The sequence below is a fragment of the Macaca nemestrina genome, chromosome 13, assembly GCF_043159975.1.
Source record: "Macaca nemestrina isolate mMacNem1 chromosome 13, mMacNem.hap1, whole genome shotgun sequence".
In the NCBI taxonomy this organism is placed as follows: domain Eukaryota; kingdom Metazoa; phylum Chordata; class Mammalia; order Primates; family Cercopithecidae; genus Macaca; species Macaca nemestrina.
The window spans coordinates 121,914,640-121,937,214 of NC_092137.1; the positions used below are offsets into that span (position 1 = coordinate 121,914,640).

At 52.5% G+C, this 22,575-nt stretch overlaps 2 protein-coding genes and 1 pseudogene across 4 annotated transcripts; 2 read left to right on the forward strand and 1 right to left on the reverse strand.

Moving 5' to 3' along the window:
• Positions 1 to 1,239: 1,239 nt before the first annotated feature.
• Positions 1,240 to 6,499, reverse strand: LOC105490033 (cytosolic iron-sulfur assembly component 1). 2 transcript variants are annotated; one of them, XM_011755250.3, is made up of 7 exons: positions 6,181 to 6,496; positions 5,224 to 5,372; positions 4,957 to 5,068; positions 4,766 to 4,854; positions 4,027 to 4,228; positions 3,355 to 3,442; positions 1,240 to 1,663 (listed from the first exon to the last, which is right to left on the reverse strand). In XM_011755250.3, exons 1-7 carry the CDS (start codon positions 6,317 to 6,319, stop codon positions 1,423 to 1,425), a joined length of 1,020 nt encoding a protein of 339 aa, XP_011753552.1. In that variant the 5' UTR covers positions 6,320 to 6,496; the 3' UTR covers positions 1,240 to 1,422. The 2 variants fall into 2 exon arrangements, with proteins under 2 accessions (XP_011753552.1, XP_024651208.1); XM_024795440.2 differs by having other exon boundaries at positions 4,766 to 5,068; positions 6,181 to 6,499.
• A 145-nt stretch (positions 6,500 to 6,644) lies between these two features.
• LOC105490032 (transmembrane protein 127) lies at positions 6,645 to 21,753 on the forward strand. Of its 2 annotated transcripts, XM_011755249.3 has the most exons (4): positions 6,645 to 6,801; positions 7,162 to 7,536; positions 17,381 to 17,545; positions 18,259 to 21,753. In XM_011755249.3, exons 2-4 carry the CDS (start codon positions 7,293 to 7,295, stop codon positions 18,564 to 18,566), a joined length of 717 nt encoding a protein of 238 aa, XP_011753551.1. In that variant the 5' UTR covers positions 6,645 to 6,801; positions 7,162 to 7,292; the 3' UTR covers positions 18,567 to 21,753. The 2 variants fall into 2 exon arrangements, with proteins under 2 accessions (XP_011753551.1, XP_070933455.1); XM_071077354.1 differs by lacking the exon at positions 6,645 to 6,801 and having other exon boundaries at positions 6,819 to 7,536.
• LOC112428075 (uncharacterized) lies at positions 18,566 to 21,753 on the forward strand (annotated as a pseudogene).
• Positions 21,754 to 22,575: the final 822 nt, after the last annotated feature.

The window sequence follows — 22,575 nt, forward strand, 5'->3', positions numbered from 1 at the left end:
GCGCTGGCTAGGTCAACATTTAGTATAGTTAATCACTGTTATTTGTTCTAACAAGGACATGTCAAAACTATTAGTTTACTGCCACCACCTTGATTCACGCCGCAGTGCCAACAGTTGACCTCCCAGATCCTCCCTGAAAGGGTCTTGGGACTCCCAGGATCTGCAGACCACATTCTTCGAGAACCACTACTCTGGGTATCGCCCCACTGTCTTTCTAAAATCTAAGGTCACGGTTTAAACTTAGGGGAAGGCTGTAGCTCTGGAGACCACTGTCACGTTAGAACCCATTTAGAACTGTCAAGAGACAACTCGAGTGAGCCTGAAAACTGCCTGTCCATGGCAGTGTTTCCCAACGGGTCATCGCCAGTCCCCTAGGGAGCTTCTTCCTGATCACTCCCTGCCGTGAAAATGGAATGTCTCAGCCACACTATATGTGCTGTGGGCCTTAGGAGGGCCACAAACTGATTTTATTTTATCCCTACTGAAGAACCAATTTGCATCCCTTGAGAATATAGGGCTCGTGGCCAATAATAACTCTCCCTTTTCTTGTCTTTCCCCATTTTTTTTTTTGAGACGGAGTCTTGCTCTGTCGCCCAGGCTGGAGTTCAGTGGCGCGATCTCGGCTCACTGCAAGCTCCGCCTCCCGGGTTCCCGCCATTCTCCTGCCTCAGCCTCCCAAGTAGCTGGGACTACAGGCACCGCCACCTCGCCCGGCTAATTTTTTGTATTTTTAGTAGAGATGGGGTTTCACCGTGGTCTCGGTCTCCTGACCTTGTGATCTACCCGCCTCGGCCTCCCAAAGTGCTGGGATTACAGGCGTGAGCCACCATGCCCGGCTCCCCATTTTTTTTTTTTTTCTATCACCCATTGCGATCACAGCTTAACGGTGCAGGAGTATATGAGGGTTTCTAAGGGAAAGCAGAGGTGCCTCTCACTCAAACCTACATTCAGAAAAAAAATTTCTTTCAGTATTGATTGAATGTCTTAAATGCCAAGATTTACAGAAACCGGGAAGGCAGGACCTATTTCAGACAAGGATTCACCATGGAATTCTTTTATGAATATCCTTATAAAATAGGACTTGGGATGCAGATGGATTATTTAAGTCTTACAACTTCAGAAAGGCCTGAGACACACACCCCCTCCTACTATATATAACAATTATAAATAGTATATTTACCTCCAAAAAATTTAACACTGTGCCCTAATGCAAGAAAAATCTGTGGTATAACAAGGTACTGATGTTCTATAGCTCTTTACTGAAGGCCTCACGTCAAAGGAGGGGAAGGAGAGCAATTCTGTGGCTCCGTACTTCTACCCAAGTCTGAAGAGAAGTGAGCCTCTTTCCTGGTCCTCTCAAGGGCCGGGAAAGTCTTACGGCGTTTTCTGGGGAGTCATTACTCTGTCCGAAGTCAAGGTAGCTCAGAGGCCTTCAGGCCGCTGGTACTTCCAGAAGGCCACCTCCCCATCATCACTGCAGGAGGCCAGCAGCCCTGGCTCCTTGGGGTTCCAGGCCACACAGTTGACATCCTGGGAATGGGCCTGATGCAAGTGGGCTGTCAGGGAGAAGGTGGGCTGTTGTGGATCCGAGTTGGGATCCTCCTGAAACACGCGGATTGCGTCGTCCCCACAAGCTGTAGCCAGAGCCCCTGTCAGCTGACACCTGGGAGGAAAGTGACATCAGTGGGTATACCTGACTGATTAGGCCAGACTTGGTCCATGGTTCCTCGCCTGTTCTCTTCCCTAACTTTAGGCCACAGCTAAAAACCTCTTATTAAAATGTTTCCTTAACTACTAAGGAGTCACAAATATCACCCACTTACAACCGCAGATGCTGCAATCTAGTTCTTTCCCCTACTATGATTACCCTAAAAAACAACATGGAATTATGAACTGCACTTTTCTCACCTGGCATAAGCAGTTTCCCACGTCATTAAGTTTTTTTTTGAGATGGCTCACTGCAACCTCCGCCTCCCAGGTTCAAGCGATTCTCCTGCCTCAGCCTCCCAAGTAGCTGGGACTACAGGCATGTGCCACCATGTTCGGCTAAGTTTTGTATTTTCAGTAGAGACAGGGTTTCATCATGTTGGCCAGGCTGGTCTCAAACTCCTGACCTCAAGTGATCCACCCACCTCCGCCTCCCAAAGTGCTGGGATGACAGGCATGAGTCACTGGGCCCAGCCATCATAAAGTATTTATTTATTTTTTTTAGATGGAGTCTTGCTCTATCACCAGGCTGGAGTGCAGTGGCGCAATCTCAGCTCACTGCAACCTCTGCCTCCCAGGTTCAAGCGATTCTCCTGCCTCAGCCTCCGAGTAGCTGGGATTACAGGCGTGCACCACCACGCCCAGCTAATTTTTGTATTTTTAGTAGAGACAGGGTTTCACCACATTGGTCAGGCTGGTCTTGAACTCCTGACATCATGATTCGCCCACTTCGGCCTCCCAAAGTGTTGGGATTACAGGCGTGAGCCACCGCTCCCCGCCCCATCATAAAGTATTCTTAACCCCTTTCTTTAAACAGTGATGTCACAAGCTAAGTTCTACCATAATTTACTTAAGTTCACTTTTGTTGAATAGGTGATTCCCAAATGTTTGCTAATATAAAGCAAGCTTGAGTACTCAGTTTTTTTTCACTCTCTGGTCCTAGGGATCAACTCTCAGGGCCAGAACTATCCTCTGACCTACTCTCCTATATGAATGGTGCAGCTTTTCCAGCTTCTGCAAGGGCAGAGTCAGCGTTACCCATAAAAACCCCAGCCACTGCGTGGTGCGGTGGCTCACGCCTGTAATCCCAGCACTTTGGGAGGCCGAGGCGGGCGGATCACAAGGTCAGGAGATCGAGACCATCCTGGCTAACCCGGCGAAACCCCGTCTCTACTAAAAATACAAAAAATTAGCCGGGCGAGGTGACAGTCCCAGCTACTCGGGAGGCTGAGGCAGGAGAATGGCGTGAACCCGGGAGGCGGAGCTTGCAGTGAGCTGAGATTGCGCCACTGCAGTCCAGCCTGGGCGGCAGACTGAGACGCTGTCTCAAAATAAATAAATAAATAAATAAATAAATAAATAAATAAATAACAACCCAGTCATGAATGCACAGATTCGATAACTTCTGGACGGCACAAGCTGCGTGAACCCCGAGTGCTGGTGCTGCCCTCACAGCCTGGGACTGTTCCCTGCTCCTGTGAACGCCAGCTGTAGAGCAGCATGCTGGAGTCAGGCCTGATAAGGAATAGGGGTGGCTGCCCTCGATTCCTAAGCACTCCCCCAGGGTTGCCGAGGACTGCATGGGGCATGCCTTCTCTAAAATCCCTCCTTTATGGGGATGGGATGGGGTGGGGGATGGAGTCTTACCAAGCAATGTCATAAATGGTCCTTGAGTGGAAGCCCGACAAAGTACAGATACATTTCCAACTGGGGTCAGAGCCGCTGCATGCCACGCCTGCAAGACAGACCCCTCTTACACTTAAGACGTTCCTATGTCCTGGGCGCCTCAAAGGAGAACCTAACTTACCTTCCCTCACCCTCATCTTCAACTGATTATGAGTCCCCGTCTCCATTCCTGTACCCATCCCCGCTGATCTGCCTTACACACTCCGGCCAGACTGGCCTTTCTCAAGCAGAATTCCGAGAAGGAAACGTCCCTGTTCTGTTGCCACCCACCAGCCAACCCAACCCACTTTATTCCTCTCCAAACCCTAGATGTCCTATGCCCCATTTAAATGAATTACCACGCCTCACTAAGTCTCAGCGTTCCCACCATTGTTATCTTGACTCACGCTGTTGAGTTTTCACTTGGAATTCTCACGTGAAATTCTCATGTTAAAATCCTACATACCCTTTCAAATTCAGATGAAACAGCCCCTGTTGCACAAAGCTTTCCTGATTGTTCTAGTACTCTACCCCAGCCCTCTTGTGGCACATCTTACCTTTTACCCCCATTTGCTCCGACTCATGTATGTGTCTTAGCAGACTGTGAACCCCTTGAAAGCGGGGTCTTCTTTAGCTCTACTAATGGACCCTCACCTTGTTCATTGTCCGGTAGATACTGACGCCAGATGCGCACAGTGCGGTCATCACTACAAGACGCCAGGCGCTGGCCACTCGGGTCAAAGGCCAAGCTCCACACAGTGGATTCATGGCCCTCAAGGGTGGCACAGCATACCCAGTCATCCTCTTCCTCCCGGTACAGCTTCACTGTGTCATCGTAGCTGGCAGAAGCTAAGAGCTGGGGGAAGAGGGAAAGGAGACCCAATTTGTGTCTGTGTGGCCCAGGAAGTGCAGGACAGGTCAGTCCCAGGGATCTGCTTTTATGTTTTTATTTTATTATTTATTTGAGATGAAGTTTCGCTCTTGTTGCCCAGGCTGGAGTGCAATAGCACAATCTCGGCTCACTGTAACCCCCGTCTCCCAGGTTCAAGCAATTCTCCTGCCTCAGCCTCCTAAGTAGCTGGGATTACAGGCATGCACCACCACGCCCAGCTAATTTTGTATTTTTTGTAGAGACGGAGTTTCACCAAGTTGGCCAGGCTAGTCTTGAATTCCTGACCTCAGATGATCCACCCACTGTGGCCTCCCAAAGTGCTGAGATTATAGGTGTGAGCCATCACGCCCAGCCGGATCTGTTTTTATAAAGGGACTAATGTTTTTTGTTCACAGATAGAGGTCCCTGTAAAAGCTAGCTTAAGGCTGAAAAGCAGAGGAAGGCTGGGCACAAGCCTGCACATCAGAGCCCTTCCCACAGGAGACCCTGCCTGACTCTTACCTCCTGACTTGGGTGCCACACCACATGCTTGACATCCTGTGTGTGGGAGTTGAGAACACTGACACATTCATACTCATCCTCTTCATCAACTGTGGGAGAGAAAAAGAAGGGAACCCAAGAGCCGACCCTGTCACGGACACGGAGGGGGGTGTCAGGTGGTTCCCAATCCACCTGGAGGGACCTGGACGCACCTTCCCAGACCCAAACACTCTTATCTCGGCTGCAAGTGGCCAGGAGGTTGCCAGATGGGGCCCAAGCCACTGACTTGACCTCATTTTCATGGCCCTCGAGAGTGGTTACACACTGTGAAAGGAGAAGGAAAATGAGAATTAACAGCAGCTAACACCGCTAAGGCCCTTCCCATGGGTACAGCCCAATTGGCGCAGGTTGGCTCAGGTTCCTGAACCAGCCCTGGGGAGGAAACAGGCAATAATTCTGGTCCCAACCAGCCTGGGTACCTCAAAGTCATCCTGGTTCTTCTTCCAAATGCAAGTGGTAGCATCAAAACTGGCAGAGGCCAGGTAATTACCGCAGGGGGACCAGGCCACCTTCCGCACGGTGCGCTGGTGGCCTTCAGAAAGGACAGACTTGCAGATCCAGCTGTCACCTAAAGGCGGAGCGCAGGCCAGGCTCTGGAGCTGGGTGCAGCACCATGAAGCCATTCGATACTGGGGGCTAGCACTGGAGTCAAGCTAGTGGGGGAAAGCTCACAGCTTTTACAAAGATGCAACTGACTCTACTTCCTCGGGAGGCTTTTTTTTTTTTTTTTTGACACCGAGTTTTTGCTCTGATGCCCAGGCTGGAGTGCGATGGCACAATCCTGGCTCACTGCAACCTTCGCCTCCTGGGTTCAAGGGATTCTCCTGCCTCAGCCTCCAGAGTAGCTGGGGTTACAGGTGCCCGCCACCACGCCCAGCTAATTTTGTATTTGTAGTAGAGACGGGGTTTCACCATGTTGCCCAGGCTGGTCTCGACCTCTTGACCTCAGGTGATCTACCTGCCTCTGCTTCCCAAACTGCTAGGATTACAGGCGTGAGCCACCGCGCCCAGCCTCTGGAGGCATCTTTCTAAAACAAATCTGATCTAAAATTGCTACTGGTTCCCCAATGCCCTCGGGATAAAATGTGACAATCCAGTTGCAAGTTACTCTGAAAGCCACTTTCCTAACACCTTTCTTTTCCCATTTTCCTGCCTCCGCAGCTACCACAATTCCCTCCACATTTCAGCTTGTCTGCTGACATTTCTCCTCCCAGCAGTCGCAGACTTCTTTGCCTATAAAGCCCTTCTCGGGGTGGCTAACATCCGACTCTCCCTCCGCCAGGAACAGGGTCAGCCTCCCCTGCAGGCTGCGCGCCCGCACTACGCGCAAGCGGAGCCCTCAGCGCCCAGGGCCGCGCAGCCAGGCTGGGCCTTACCCTCCGTGCCCCAGATGCGGATTCTCCGGTCGCCGCCGCACGAGGCCAGCAGGGTCCCCGCGGGGTTCCAAGCCAGGAACCAGCAGCGGGAGTCCGGGTGCGCCGGGACACGGCCCAGCAGCACCAGCGAGTCCTTCATGGCGGCCGGACGCACGGGGAGGTGGGGACGGGCAGGGTCCGCGGCGCCCACAGCGGGTCTCACGGCGCGCGTCTGCGTACCCCCCACTCCAGGCTTCCGCGGCCGACTGAGGCTCCCGCTTCCGCCGGAGGACCGGGGTCGCCCCGGGAACTCAGCTGCCCGCTGCTGCGGCCGCGATACCCTCTGGGAGTTGTAGTCGCTCACCTCACTTCGGCGGGGAAAGCATTGCGGGACCGCCTCGAACTACCAGTCCCGTGAGGCCCTGCGCAGAGCCGGCGGCGCGCCCAGGCTGTGACGCGCGCGGGGGACGGGGCGGGGAGCCGGAGGAGGCGGAGGCAGAGGAGGAGGAAGCCGGAAGTGCATCGAACCCGGGTCTGTCCGGGCGTTGCGGGATTGGGGCCTGGGAACGCTCGGCCCCCGGCAGCCGAGAAGCCCGTGACTGGGCTGAGCGGCGCCATCCCAGCCCTGTGGCCTGCTGACTGGTGAGGAACAATGGGCGGCGTGGGGAGGGTCTTTTCTCCGCACAGGTCGCATCGCAAACCGCCGGTCCCAGATCACCGTTCCCCGATCCCCGCGGCCCAGCCCGGTCCTCCGCCCCTCGGCACCCTCTGGCCGAGACCCTGAGTCCGGCTCTTTGCTCCCGCGGTAGCCAATCCCCGATCCCTCCGCCCCCCGGGGCCTCGAGTCTGCCCAGACCCCATCTGGCCCCTGGCCCTGTCCGGTTTTCGTCCCGCAGTCCCATTCCGGAGTCTCCTGTCTCCGCCCCCCGAATCCCCGCAGCCCTCCCCGTCTCCGTCAGCACCGGGTCCCACCCCCCTATCCTCTGGTGTCAACCCTGACAGCCCAGTGCCGGCCTCACCTGCAGCGAGCCCGGAGCGTTGCTCTCCTCCACCGGACTGTCAGGCTCTGCACGCCCCGCGGAGGTCGGTGGCGACCAGCAGCGACTGCGGAGCGACGGCGGGCGGCCCCGGGCATGTACGCCCCCGGAGGCGCAGGGCTGCCCGGCGGGCGCCGGCGGAGGAGTCCGGGAGGCAGCGCTCTGCCCAAGCAGCCGGAGCGTAGCCTGGCCTCGGCCTTGCCTGGCGCCCTGTCCATCACGGCGCTGTGCACTGCCCTCGCCGAGCCCGCCTGGTTGCACATCCACGGAGGCACCTGTTCGCGCCAGGAGCTGGGGGTCTCGGACGTGTTGGGCTATGTGCACCCGGACCTGCTGAAAGGTGAGGGCGCTGCGCGCTGGCCCTTCAGGCCTCGGTGGGGGGCAGAATGTGTGCTGAAGCAGAGAGAGCCAGGGACCAGACACTTGGTTGAAGGAAGCGGCCCCATAGCTGCCTGGTGTTCATGCCCACCAGGTGGCTCTGTTTGGGGTCCGGCCCCTCATTAATTCTGATGTTATTCAGCTAAGCACCTACTCCTCACAGCCATGTTAATCCGGACTGCTGCTATTTTCGGATTCTGCTGGAGGAAGGACGCTGTGTATGGAGAAAAGATAAGGGTGCTAGGTATCACAGTTAGCTGGCCCCTTCTGAGAGTCTGTGAGAGACGGAAAAGCTTCTTTGGGGCAGACTGATTAATGGAGAAAAAAAGGAACTTTTCATATGACTAGGATTTAAAAGGTATTTTAGAGTTGTATGGTAATCGGATGTGTATCAGAGAAGAAGGGGATTTTAGGTAATCGGAAGACCGTCCCATTGCCACCCTCAGTACAACAGTTGGAATTTGGCTCTCGGAGCCATTATAAGTGTGCCTGACAAAGGCAAGGTTGCTTTGTGCATCATCGTGCTTTCCGGCCAGATAGACAGCAGACTATGGGAGGGTCCTATGGCCCCCGTAGTTTATCCTGCCCAGTCTTGTCTCCAGTAAAAATTGTGTAGTCTGAGGACAGGACTGGACTGTATCACCTGCTTTTTACCCTAACAATGATCAGTGTACCCCAAACAGTGCTTAGTAACAGCATAGTTCATCAACCCCAAGGTCTTTTGAGCCATCTTGAAGGTCTTATATCCTCTCTGTGCTATTCCCTGGCTGTGATGCATTCCAGATGTTCATTGCACCGCCTATCAGAAGCACCTCCTGTTAGATATCTCCATGCTCCCTCCTGAAGGATTCAGGCACCGGGATTCGGTGAAAAGGTCCAAGTTCCCCGCTGTGCATTGGACCATACTCTGCTACTGCAGGTCTAGGCTGAAAAGCCTCATCCTTGTGGCCAAATGTTGCCTTTCTCTGAGTGTTCTCTTACTGTTTTCCATCTCTCTTGAGTTTGAGAAGCTGTAGGGTGATTTTGTAGAAGGTTGGGGGCTCCTGCTTGTTTCTAGATTTCACCTTCATGGTACTCTTTGCTGGGGTGGCTCATTAAAGCCAAAGTTATGCACATGACAGAGGCCTTATATGCAGCCTTTTCTGTGTCATGTTGCTAATGGTACAAAGAGCGTTAAGCTTGACTGAGTCTTGGTGGTTTTTCTTTTAGCACATTGCCCTGTACTTGCTTTCTTTGAAGCACACATACCACCTTCCCACCACTAGACCCATCGGATCTAGAAAGCTAGATCTCTGAAATCTAGCACCGCATGGAGTGTGCTTAGCTGTGGCTCAGAAAAATGAATGATCTCCCCAAGGCTACCCAGTTGGGGGTGGCAGAGCTAGGACTACCCCATATCTGTTGATGCCAATATAAAATGATGCTGTGTCATTTATAGTTTTTATCCTTTGTTTTACTTCAGCTGTCATAAGAAACAATCTCATAATTATTTCACTTTGGTGTGCATCCTTGTCGAAGGCATGTTAAAAATAAAAGTAAATTTTTGAGCCGGGCGTGGTGGCAGGCATCTGTAATCCCAGCTGCTCAGGAGGCTGAAGCAGGAGAATCACTTGAACTCGGGAGTCAGAGGTTGCAGTGAGCTGAGATCGTGCCACTGCACTCCAGCCTGGGCAACAAGAGCAAAACTCCATCTCAAAAAAAAAAAAAAAAAAAAGGGCCAGGTGCGGTGGCTCGTGCTTCTGATCCCAGCACTTTGGGAGGCCGAGGTGGGTAGATTGCCTGAGGTCAAGAGTTTGAGCCAGCCTGGCTAACATGGTGAAAGAAATCCTGTCTGTACTAAAAATACAAAAATGAGCTGGGTGTGGTGGCGCACGCCTGTAGTCCCAGATACTCTGAAGGCTGAGGCACTAGAATCGCTTGAACCCCGGAAGCAGAGGAGTTGCAATGAGCCCGAGATCATACCACTGCGCTCCAGCCTGGGCAACAGAGCAGAGCAAGACTCCATCTCAAAAAAAAAAAAAAAAAAAGTAAATTCTTGATGCAGGTTCTTCTTTGTTCACATGTGTATTTACCCTTTCTAAGAAATTATTCAGGCCAGGCCAGGCATGATGGCTCACATCTGGAATCCCACTACTTTGGGAGGCCGAGGCGGACAGATCGCCTGAGGTCAGGAGTTCAAGATCAGCTTGGCCAACATGGTGAAACCCCATCACAACTAAAAATACAAAAATTAGCTAGGCCTGGTGGCTGGTGCCTCAACTACTCAGGAGGCTGTGGCAAGAGAATCGCTTGAACCTGGGACGTGATGTTGCAGTGAGCCCAGATCATACTACTGCACTCCAGCCTGGGCTACAGAATGAGACTCCATCTCAAAAAAAAAGAAAAAAGAAAGAAATTATTCAGGCTCCGTTTTGTCTTTTGCAAAGCATGTTTTCTTAACCTTTTCGTTACGTTTACTCACATATTTAGAGATCGGAACCGTGTGTAGTTTCCACTCGCTTGCCTGTGGCTGTCTCCTAGGAGCACTTTGTGCCCATGAATAGGAGAGTTGGCAGTGGCACCTCACGAGCTATCACAGAAGAATCACGGAGGCCCCTGATTGCATCTTCTCTCCCTTTTCTTTGTACCTACTGGTTTTTTGATACCCAGTGGGTCTTCAGACATGTAGTAATCTGTGTGATCTTCAGGGCCTAACAGATGTCCTGACCTGGGAGCCTGGAGTATTCCACATCTCAGGAGGGAGCAGAGCTGTCAAGCACAGATGTGGTGCATATAGATTTTTTTTTTTTTGAGACAGAGTCTTGCTCTGTCACCCAGGCTGGAGTGCAGTGGTGCCATCTCGGCTCACTACAACCTCTGCCTCCTGGGTTCAAGCGATTCTCCTGTCTCAGCCTCACGAGTAGCTGGAATTACAGGTGCTCCACCACACCCGGCTAATCTTTGTATTTTTAGTAGAGATAAGGTTTCATCTTGTTGACCCGGCTGATCTTAAACTCCTGACCTCAAGTGATCCACCCGCCTTGGCTTCCTAAAGTGCTGAGATTACAGGCGTGAGCCACCGCTCCCGGACGCGTATAGATACTTCCAGAGGGAGAACAGGCCCTGCAGGTCTCTGCAGGTGATGGGAGTCAGGCAGCCAGCAGGCCCTGGAGCAGCCTTACCCTTTCTCAGCCCCTGCCTGAGTGCCACACTTTGACATTACGCTAAGCACACGCCAGGCCCGCATTTTCCTCCTAAACAGCATCTCTGTTTGGTACTGTCATCAGCCCCACTTCACAAAGCTCCCAGTTCCGGGAGGCTGGGTGGTGTGCTCAGCTAATCCGAGTGGACATTGACTCCGAAGTCCATACTCTTACCGCAACACCTTAATGACCTCCGAGTTTACTTCCCATCAAAGCTGCCCGAGGCTTATCACCTTCCTGTTCTAGTTGAGTTTTATCACAAGCCCAGCCAAAGCTGTGCTTTTTGTCATAACTTCATCACTTCAGTGTTGAGGCTCTAGTTGGTGATCCCAGGGCAAAGCCACTCTCCCATTGTCATTCACAAAGCTTCAGAGGCTTTAGCCAATGAAAGCTGGCTCCAAAGACCCCATCCTGGGCCAGCTGTGGTGGCTCACTCCTGTCATCTCAGCACTTTGGGAGGCTGAAGCAGGAGGCCAGGAGGATCTATTGAGTCCAGGAGTTCGAGGCCGCAGTGAGCTATCATTGTGGCTCGCACTCCAGCCTGGGTGACAGAGCGAGACCCTTTTTCTTAAAAAAAAAAAAAAAAAAAAAAAAAGACCTCATCCTGGTTTTCTCCAGTGCTCCAGCAAGCGGTGCCTGCTTCTCACACAGCTCTCAACCTGGCCCTGGGTGGAGACAGACTCAGACCTCTAATGGCTCCAGAAAGAGGCGCCCCAGATAGTCCTTTCTTCTGAGACTTTCTGCCTCTCAAGTGTGGCCGCCAAAGAGCACTGGCAGCAGCCCCAGGAAGCATCTTTGGAGAACGAGGAAGTTGGGGAGTAGAAGTCAGGTGCATCTCAATTGGCAGCAGCCAGTGGGAGCTCAAGGGCCTTCCAGGGAGGGCCTGTGTGCCTGACAGGTGGTGACCGGGCAGCGGACACTGCCAGGCCCCGCGGGGCCTGTTGGTTTCTGTGGGATAACCTGGCTGGGCACCAGAGGGCTCTGTTAGAGGCCAGTGCACAGGCCTGTCTGGAAGCTAAAAAAAGTCACAGTAGGGAGAGGCTGAGCAGGTTGCACAGATGCATAAAGAGGGCAGGGATTGGGGCACTGGGGAAGTGTCTCCAATTCACAGGGACTCCAGCAAGGAGGGTGCGGGGTGGGACAGGAGTCCCTTTAGCCTTTCTGCCTGCAAACTGTTTGGGTCAGGAGTGGTTAGAGCAATGGGCAGATAGACAGGAAGAGGCAGGACCTTCAAAACAAATCTAGCCCGGTGACTCACCAGTGACCTTGAGCAAAGTCAGTTCCGTGGGATCCTGTTACAGCTGCCTACTTCCCTGATGACTAGAGGGCACCGCCAAGCAGTGTTTACCAAAACCAACAGGCCAGAGCACAGCTGGAGGATAGGAGGTGTTCTGTGTCTAGCCAGGGCATCGTGGACTACACCACTGGCTTGAATTTCAAGTTAGGGTGCTGCCTTGCATGCCATTTCTCTCTCAAATAAAATCCTACATCCATAACCTTCAGGGCTTTTCTTTAGCAATTCCCTCGTGGGAGCAGGTGCTTGTCACCTTCCCCACTGTACCAATGTCTGGGGAGGGAGGAGAGAAAGACGTTGAGATACTGACTCCCGAAGAGCCTCTGAACTGGGCTCCAAGCCTGTCTAGGATAACTGCCTGTTCTTCCGGTGTGCTCTGAGACCCTCTGAGGAAAGCCCACCTGTTACATGGGGCAGGCCCCTGGGGTGTCTGTTAACGTTACCCAACGGGAAGTTCACACTTGGTTTTCTACTGACCGTGAGGGTTTACTCACAGCTTTGGAGCGGAGAAAGGCAGTTACATTGGAACAAAACCTGTTGGAGTTTGAGGTCAGAAGTCTCTCCTCGCTATCATATTGTCTCACTTGTAGGGTAGGCCTTAGTCTGGCTTTAGTAGGCTTTGGTCCACATGGGCTGACGTGTGGTCCGGGAGGTCTTGGTAGAAGAGGGAAAGGCATGCCGAGGGGACACTAGCCCAGCTGAAACAGCCTCTGGTTAGTAACAGTACAGGCGGCTGCTCTCCCATGGGCTGACCCAGCAGGCCCTGGTGGTGGGTGGGGCAGATGTTACTGTTTTCACTGATAGATGGGAGAGCAGGGGTCCAGCGCACTCGAGGGACTTGCCCAGAGTAACACAGTCTCTGCTAGAGCTAGGATTCGGCGCCGGTCCCGAGCCTTCCTGGTGTCCTGACCACTTCCTGGAGCAGGCGCTGATGGTTGCAGAGCTGCAGGAGCTTGGACACCATGCCTGGCAGGCTTTGCCCAATAATTCCCCATGTTAGGACTTAATGACCCAAACCTTTTTTGCTTCTTTGAGAGATTTCATTGCTTCAAGCTGTTCCTCTAGTGAGCTTAGCAGCTGGCTCCGAGGATGGCTCCAACGGCATTCCTGTTAGCTTCTGATCCCTCATTCACGCACAGCTCTTTAGGAATTGATTGATTATCTCCAGGCAAAAATACAGTGGCTGACTCTGGTACTTGGTGATTCCGAGCAGCACAGTGCAGGGGAGCCTGACCGTGGTTTGGAATCTAGCTCTGCAGCGTGTGGCCTGGAGGAAGCCACTTCACCTCCTGGAGCCCCCACCTCCTCATCTGAGCTGTGTGGTAAATCCCCCAGGGGGGCACTTGACCCTTCTGTGTGCCCAGGCTGTTCCAGGAGGGGTATACAAGGCCCCTCCAACAATATTTGCCTTTGGGGAGGAGCAGGTGGACATCCACAAGGGAAGGGACGTCCTCTCGAAAGCTTTTTATCATGTTCATGTCTCCTTACTCCTAAAACTCATGTATAATGAAACATAAGGCAATAGGAGTATATGTCATGGATGTACATTTTTAAGGATAATCAAATGAACATCCTTGTGCTCACCATCCAGCCAAAGAAACAATACAGGTTCCTTGAAGCCCCCACGTATTGCTTTTCTTACTCCTAAGTGCCTGGCCTCGCTAGTAATGAGAGTGGAATCTGACACGGCCTGCTGCAGAGCGGCGTGTGGCCTCTGGCAGGTTAACTGTAAGAACACTGCCCCATCCCTGCCACATGCCACATGGACCCCAAGAAGAACTCTCCCAGCTCTTAATAATATTTAAAATAAAGCCAGGAGATAGCCCCTGTCTCCTAGAGCTTTTCTTTCAGTGAGGCCCCATGCACTACGGCACTGTAGGACGGGTTCAGTGAAGGCTGGTCCCAGTTGCAGGCAGGGCTCACACACAGGCAGGCTTTTTGGCAGTAGACAGCTACCCAGGCTGGATGCTTGGGCCCAGAACAGATGGTCAGCAGACAAAAGAACTCTTTTGTTCTCGTGGAGTTCAGGGAGGGAGCAAAACTAAATGCGATGATATAGTCCACCGACTTTCCTAATCTATGTAATACTTCCTTATAGCTGCACATTTCTCTAAGAGATCATGACAGATAGCTCTGAGGGCTTCTTGGTGGGTGACGCAAAGCCAGACAGAGGCCTGTGAGCCTTGTCTGGGCCCAGCCAGCGTCTGCCGGGTGAACTCTGAGCCTGAGGCAGGGCGTGCGCAATCCCAACGGCCCAGGGCTTCCCTCTACCCAGAGCCTGTGACGCTGGCATCTGTTCGGCTAAGTCAGCTTTGCTGGGTTTAGGTCCCGTCCCCAGGTTCCTGGACTTTCCCTCATCAGTCCACCTTCCTCTGAGGTCTGGAACCAGTGTTTCTTGAAGTGTGGGGCTTGGATCACCTGCATGGGGATTACCTAGGCTGCTTGTTAAAATGCAGATTTCTAGACCCTGCTCCAGACCTAGAACTCGGATTCTCTGGGGACCTGGGAACACGCTTTCAGCTAGTGCCCCAGTGATTTGGGTGTGTCCTAGATATTGATGATCACATCCCACACCCTCTCAGCCTGAGGGCAAGTTCAGGAAAGGACGCTGTATAGCCTGAGTCTTGCCAGCTCTTTCCAAATTTTCCTAAGTCACTTGGTGACCCATGGCCTAAATAAAAGAAGAACTTGCTAGTGACTGTTACAGAGGAAGGAGAGGAAGTTAAGGCCCATTTCCTGCTTTTTTTTTTTTTTTTGAGACAGAGTCACTCTGTCACCAAGGCTGGAGTGCAGTGATGTGATCTTGGCTCACTGCAACCTCCACCTCCCAGGTTCAAGCAGTTCTCCTGTCTCAGCCTCCTGAGTCGCTGAGACTACAGGTGCATGCTACCATACCTGGCTAATTTTTTTAATTTTTAGTAGAGACAGGGTTTCACCATATTGGTCAGGCTGGTCTCAAACTCTTGACCTCAGGTGATCCACTCCTTAGCCTTCCAAAGTGCTGGGATTACAGGTGTGAGCCACTGTGCCGGGCCCCATTTCCTACTTTTTATTAAAGCTTAAAATACTTAATCATGGCCTGGTTTCTTTTTGGTTCAGCGTTTATTCTACCTATGCTTCTGGGAGCTTTTGCAGTTTGCATAGTTATCAAAGGAGACAGACAGTGTCGTCTAGTTGAAATGTGTTTTAAAGGATGGCTGACGTACCGGAGGGAAGTACAAGTCACACTGTGTGTCTGGTGCGTGGTTGTTGTCATGGGCTCTCCCTGCACCATGACCCCCAGGAACCCCTTGAGTCCTGCGTCTTTTCTTTCAGCCTCTTCCTTTTCCTTCATTTATGCCCTTGATGTGTGTACACTGGCACCGTCCAAACCTTCTGGGGCTTTCGTGGCATACATGTGGTTGCTTTCTAGCTTTTCCTGTTGACGGCTTGTCCCCAGCTCTGCCGAGTCTGCTGAGTCCCTTTTAGGTAGGTCTGTGTCCCTTTACTTTCCAGTTTGTGGAACCTTGTTTTACGCCTCCCTTTCTTTTTGTGTGGGTTGCCCTTTAAAAGAATTCTTTTGTTCTCGTAGAGTTCAGGGAGGGAACAAAACTAAATGCGATGATGTAGTCTACCAACTTTACGAATCTATGGAATGCTTTCTTGTAGCTGCACATTTCTCTAAACTGCTGCAACTTCTTTCTTCCTCTTTTCTTTACTTTTTTTTTTAATTGTGGTAAAATATACATAACATTAAACAGCATTTTAACCTTTTTTTTGTGTGTGTGTGTGATGGGGTTTCACTCTTGTTGCTCAGGCTGGAGTGTGAAGGCGCGATCTTGGCTCACCACAACCTCCACCTCCCAGGTTCAAGCGATTCTCCTGCCTCAGCCTCCCAAGTAGCTGGGATTACAGGCACATGCCACCAAGCCCGGCTAATTTTGTATTTTTAGTAGAGACAGGGTTTCACCATGTTGGTCAGGCTGGTCTCGAACTCCTGACCTCAGATGTTCCACCTGCCTTGGCCTCCCAAAGTGTTGGGATTACAGGCGTGAACCACTGTGCCCTGCCAACCTTTTTAAAAAAAAAAAAAAAAAAAAAAACCAGAGTCTTACTCTGTCACCAGGCTGGATCTCGGCTCACTGCAACCTCCACCTGCCGGGCGCAAGCGATTCTCCTGCCTCAGTCTCCCCAGTAGCTGGGACTACAGGTGCGTGCCACCTCACCCGGCTACTTTTTGTATTTTTAGTAGAGACAGGGTTTCACCATGTTGGCTAGGATGGTCTCGATCTTCTGACCTCGTGATCACCCGTCTCGGCCTCCCAAAGTGCTGGGATTACAGGCGTGAGCTACCGCGCCTGGCCAATATTTTGTTTTTTTAAGAGACAGGGTCTCTTTCTGTCATCCAAGCTGGAGTGCAGTGGTGTGATCATAGCTTACCGTAACTCCTGAGCGCAAGCAGTCCTCCTGCCTCAGCCTCCTAAGGAGCTGAGACCGCGATGCTCAGCTAATTTTTTTTTTTTTTTTCTCTAAGAGACGGGGGTCTCACTGTGTTGCCCAGGCTGATCTCAAACTCTTGGCCTCGAGCAATCCTCCTGCCTCAGCCACCCAAAGTATTAACCATTTTAAGTGTTGAGTTCATTGATATGAAGCACATTAACATTGTTGTGCAAGCATCACGACTATCCACTTCCAAAACTTTGTCGTCATTTCAAACTGAACCTCTGTGCACATTACATGATAACTTCCTATTCTCCCCTCTCCCTACCCACTGGCAACCACCATTATATTTTCTGTCTCTATAAATTGACTATTCTAAGTATCTCATATGAGTGGAATTATAAAATATTTGTCCTACATTTGGTCGATTTCACTTAGCATAGTGTCTTCAAGTTCAGCTTCTTTTTGGAACAAAAAGGGAATGAATGAGTGAGTAAATGGAGAATCGGTATGAATTGACCTGTGTGGTCTTAGCCTCTCTGGCTGTCTCAGCTCCAAAGTCAGGCTTTTCCCGCCAGCTCAAAGTATCCTCTAGCATTAACATGTCAGGTCCTTAAAAATGGTTAGAAGGGCGTGGCATAGACAGTGAAGCAGAATCCTGTGCTCAGGCTAGTCTTGTTGGAGAGAGAAGGACTTGAGGTACAGGAGAGCCGTGGCCCAGAGGGCTTCTGTTCGCTACTGTGGAATTTGTTCCAGCTCCCTGCAGACCACCCAGGAGCGGGAGCTAAGACAGTGTCCTCCGGAACTGCCCTGGCTCCCAGCACTGTGGAGGGGATCAGACTCCTTCTAGGTGGGGGCTTCCTGCACCAGGCGTTACTTGGGGCCCTGAAAATTTGGTTCTCCCCCTGCAGATTTCTGCATGAATCCCCAGACAGTGCTGCTGCTGCGGGTCATCGCCGCCTTCTGTTTCCTGGGCATCCTGTGTAGTCTCTCCGCGTTCCTTCTGGATGTGTTTGGGCCCAAGCATCCCGCCCTGAAGATCACCCGTCGCTACGCCTTCGCCCATATCCTCACGGGTAAGCTGAGGGCCCGCTTGTAGCGGGGGAGGAACCGCTATGGGGCAGGGGCATCCTGTCTGAGTTGCCGGTGAGGGCTCTGGTTTCTCTGAGCAGACGCCCTTCCAGGAGCTCATGTGCCAAGCTCGTCTTTCCCAGAGTGTCAGGGTGTCAGCAGCCTGCTCCAGTCTAGCTGCTAACTTGCCAGGATCACAAACCCACTCAGCCCAGCTGTAGAGGGGAAATGTTGCTAGAAATTCCACAAAGCAGCTCACAGCTCTCTCAAATGGCATTTGAAGCTCAGACCTGACACGAGTGAAGAAGGAACCAGGCAATCTCCCGTGTCTCACCTGGAGCTCCTGGTCAGATTCTCTCCTCTCCACCTTCCTGCTTCCCCACAGACCCGCCTTTTCTTGTATGCAGCTGCTCTCCTCCGTCATGCCTACACTGCTGTGCTGGTTCGAAGTGTGGTGTGCCTGCTCCAGCTCCCAACCTGCATGACCCTGTTTGCTCCTTAAGACAGAGAGAATCTGACTGGCCTAGATCAGGTCAGACTGCTGTCCCCAGCCTCAGGCCAGGAATCCCATGGCCAGGAGAGCTCCTCCTTGCAGAGTCGGGCCAGGCAGGTTCTCTGAGAATGGGGTTTGGGTAGAGAGGCTGTGATTGGGTCCTCAAGCATCCTGGCTATGGCGTGCTCACTAATTCCCCTTCTGTGCTGTCCCTCTGTCCCCTAGTCCTGCAGTGTGCCACCGTCATTGGCTTTTCTTACTGGGCTTCTGAACTCATCCTGGCCCAGCAGCAGCAGCATAAGAAGTACCATGGATCCCAGGTCTACGTCACCTTTGCTGTTAGCTTCTACCTGGTGGCAGGAGCTGGTGGAGCCTCAATCCTGGCCACGGCAGCCAACCTCCTGCGCCACTACCCCACAGAGGAGGAGGAGCAGGCTCTGGAGCTGCTCTCCGAGATGGAGGAGAACGAGCCCTACCCAGCGGAATATGAGGTCATCAACCAGTTCCAGCCACCCCCTGCCTACACCCCCTAATGCCAGCCTTGGGCTCTCTTCCTCGGTAGCCCCTCCCCCAACTCTGCAGCTCCTCTCGCGCCCAGAGGAGCTCCTTTCCCCAGCAGGCCTCACTGGTAGGATCCTGACCATCTTCTCCAAACCTTCCCCGGGAGAGACTCTGCCTTTAGGGTCATCCAAGTGTCCCTGCTCTCAGAAGCAGAGGCCCACTGGTTTTCTATAACGTACTCTTTCCCTCCTGCCGCATCCTGCCCCCTTCACGTTCACGAGTCATTACCAGCCAGGGAAGGTCATCCAAGTTTCCTCCTGCGTGGGCTGTATCTTTGGGACCGAGACTTTCCTTGGAGAGCTGCTGAGAGTGGACAGTCCCAGAAAGAAGTGTCAAAGGGCCCAGGGGAAAGGGGACTGTGCCCTGCAGGCTCACCTCACAGGGGTCAGGGTTTGCTCCACAGCTGCAGCTCTGGGCTGACGCCCCCCAGACCCCTTCCTTCTCGGAGTGACCCACCCCCAGGCCACCTGCTCCCGAGAGTTCTGTGCACTTTACTCTTTGGACTTCTCCTCACATGTGCCCTGGTTTTATGGGGAGAGGGAATTGCTGTTGGGAAGGCAGAGCCGTTGCTGCCCTCTCTGCCCTTGCTTCCTGTGGCTGGAGCCCAGGCAAAGAGAGCAGGATCCAGCGTGAGACTGAGGCCCCTGGTGCCCATCGAGGACCAGAGTGAAGGGGACTACATCTCCCAGCCCTTCACCTTTTAAATGTGAGTGGTTTTAAAAGGAAAAAACGAAACCAGGCAACAGCAACAATATTCTGTTTTTAAAATAGGGACAAGACTTTGTCCCTTTTTAGACATGTATCCCATTCCTTTTGGCTCTGTATTTGGGGCTGTAGCTCTTCCAAGCCCGTGGCAGCCCCTCCCGAGTCTCTCCCAGTAGAATGCAGCCTCCCTTCCCGGCCCTTCCCTCCCAGTGACTGGCTCCCTGGGGCCTTCTTGTGGAACCCAGAGGGGCTGAGGACTGTGGCCTGGCTGGCGGGCCAGCGTGGTGCTCCTCAGGACTGCGGCACTGAGATGGAACCTGGCCTCAGTTTAGGAACGGGCCACAACAGGGCAGGAACCCACCACCCTCCACATAGGAATACAGCCAGTGGGGCCCCGTCACGTGAGGCGTCAGACCCACCCTGTCAGCCCAGCAGGCCGGGCTGTGTCCTTCAGACCAGTGCCGCCCTAGACTCTGACTTGGGGCTCCAGCCTGCCGCGTGCCCCCCTCCCCCTCTTGAATGTACTCTGGTCTTGCAGTGCGCTGCTGGGCCTTTCTTGCTCAGCCATCACTCGGCCACCCTGTTAGCTCTGGGTCTGCCTGAATTTTCTGCCCTGAGATCTGGGCATGAAGTGGATGAAACTTGAAAGACCTTCAGTGTAGATCCAGATGGCCAACCTGTCCGTGTTAAGTTACCTGCTTCTTGGGACTCAGTGTCCACTGCTGAGCTGAAAAGGAAATGGATTAAATCTCTTCGAACCTTTACGGTGATCAATAGTTTGAGCAAGACTGGAGAATGGACGACACTATGAAGCTGTGGCTAGAAAGGGACTGTCACGTCCCATCCTTTGGCCAGATTGACTGGGGATGTCCGGACAGATGCCTGCGTGGGTGGCGAGGGCCACACCTGCACACGAGCAGGCAGCTGCTTGCAGTTCGCTGTGATGCCAGAGTGTGTTCAAAGGTGAGTCTCCTGCTCTTGTGGACTCTTCTCTCAGGCAAGAAAGGCTGCCGGCTGCCTGAGCACAGAACCAAGGAACTGAACTGAGTCTTTCTGTTGAGTCCTGAGTTCGTCGTTGGCAGGTTTCCTTGTGGCCAGCTCGCTCTGCCCATGGGCGTCTGAGCAGGCAGACCAGAAGACCAGGCACCGGACATGCATGCCAAAGGGACCGGTCATCTCCTGCGGACCTGTACATGACCCTGTGGACCGTTCCGCACAATCCGGAACCCACTTTTTACTCACTCCCCATGTCTCTGAGCCTTCCTCTTCTTTCTCTTTCCCTCTGCCATCCTGACACTGATAGTTTGTCATATAAATCCCCCCGGTTGTGTTTTTTTTCTAGGAAAAAATTAAAAAGGAAAACAAAACCAAAAAACCAGAAACCACAAATAACAATGGAAATGCCAATGGCTGCCTGTCACTTTTGTCACAATTTTCCTGATTTGGTTTGTTCCCTTCATCTCAGAGAAGCAGGAGACATTGATGAGGCTGTAATTTTTTTCTTTTTCTTTTTTTTTGAGACAAGAGTCTCGCTCTGTCGCCCAGGCTGGACTGCAGTGGCGTGATCTCAGCTCACTGCAACCTCTGCCTCCTGGGTTCAAGCGATTCTCCTGCCTCAGTCTCCCAAGTAGCTGGGATTACAGGCGTGTGCCACTGTGCCCGGATACTTTTTTTGTATTTTTAGTAGAGAGGGGTTTTACCATGTTGGCCAGGCTGGTCTCGAACTCTTGACCTCAGGTTATCCACCCACCTCAGCCTCTCAAAGTGCTGGGATTACAAGCATGAGCCACCACGCCTGGCCAAAGATGTAATTTAAAATGGTTAGAAGGGACTTGGCATGGGCCAGCTCCGTGCGTGGCATTTTCACCCCCAGAGCTTTCTAATCCTGTTTTCACACAGGAAGCTTCTAGGTCTTTCTAGAATAGCTAGAAACAGTAGCTGACTCCTGCCCCAGGCCCAACCTTCAAACCTGAGCTCTTCACGTTGCGTCCTCTGGTGAGCTATAGAAGAGAACGTGGCTCCTAAACTCTAGCCATCCTGCGGGAGGAAATAGACTTCTTTGGGCTGTGGCTTGCAGAACAAACTACACGTTTTTTCCCTCTATTTTTAAATTTTATTTAATAATTTGTGTGTTTTTCTCTCTTTTTATTTTCTATGTTTCATGTTTTCCTTCACTCCCTAGAAACTGCACTTTCTTTGAAATCATAGGCAATGAATCTTACTAGGAGAGGTGTGGGGATGGAGACAGTTCTGGGATGTGACCTGTAAGCCTCCTGGAGGGCAGTGCCAGGCCTTGATTGCCCACATTCCCTCCATTCCTTCTTTCCTTCCTTCATACATTCGGTCACACAGCCCCACGTGTGCATCACGGTAAGAGCCGAGGGCTCCCTTCAGGGAGCAACCCATTTAGGTCTCTTTTGTTGTTGCTAGGGAGAATACACATCTTTCTTGGAAGCTGGGAGTGTGTTCTCTTATTTCATGTGCATTCAGACAAAGCACCATTAGGCACCATGAAAAATACAGTGACTGACAGGACGCTGTCTGCAAGGATTTTATGTCCTAAGTTCAGGAGATGGACTTGTCCACAGAAAGGCAGAGTGAAGTGGGCGGCCGGCTCGGAAAAGTGCTGTGCCCAGAAGGGAGCCAGTTCTGACCTTAGTGATAATGAAAGGCTTCCTGGAGGACGCAGCTTGAGCCACACTTGACGTGGGAGTGAACTGGGGTAGGGACACTGCTGCTGAGGGAACGGCAAGAGCGAAAGCACACTGGTGGCCAGGACGTGGTGAGAGCTGAGGTTAGAAAGGTGAGGGGCGCTCATCTGAGGCACTAACAGCAGAAGGAGCCCTGGAAGGATTTTGAGAAGGGAAGGGAGGGATGCAGCCTTATTTTAATGACTGGTGGCAGTGGGAAGGGGTCTGCCTGGCCTTAAGTGAGGGTGTCAGAAGTGGGAGACGGGCCCTGCCAAAGGGGAAGAGGGCAGTCACAGTCGGTCCCAGGGCCCAGTGTCTCAGCCAGGTGCTGGAGTTGGGAATGCAGGAGCCCCAGTCCCTGCCTACCTGTCACATGGCAGCTGGAAGGTGGCATCAGCCACACAGGCGAAGAGGGGCCTGCACACAGGAAGCCATGGGATGTGAAGGGCCACAAGGAGAGGACCCTGGGATACAGGAAGAGGTGGTGCGTTCAGGGCAGGGCGGCCTTCCCAAGATGACTAGAGAATCTTCAACTGGCATCTTGCCTGCGGTATCCACAGTCTCAGCCACTACACTAATGGAACAC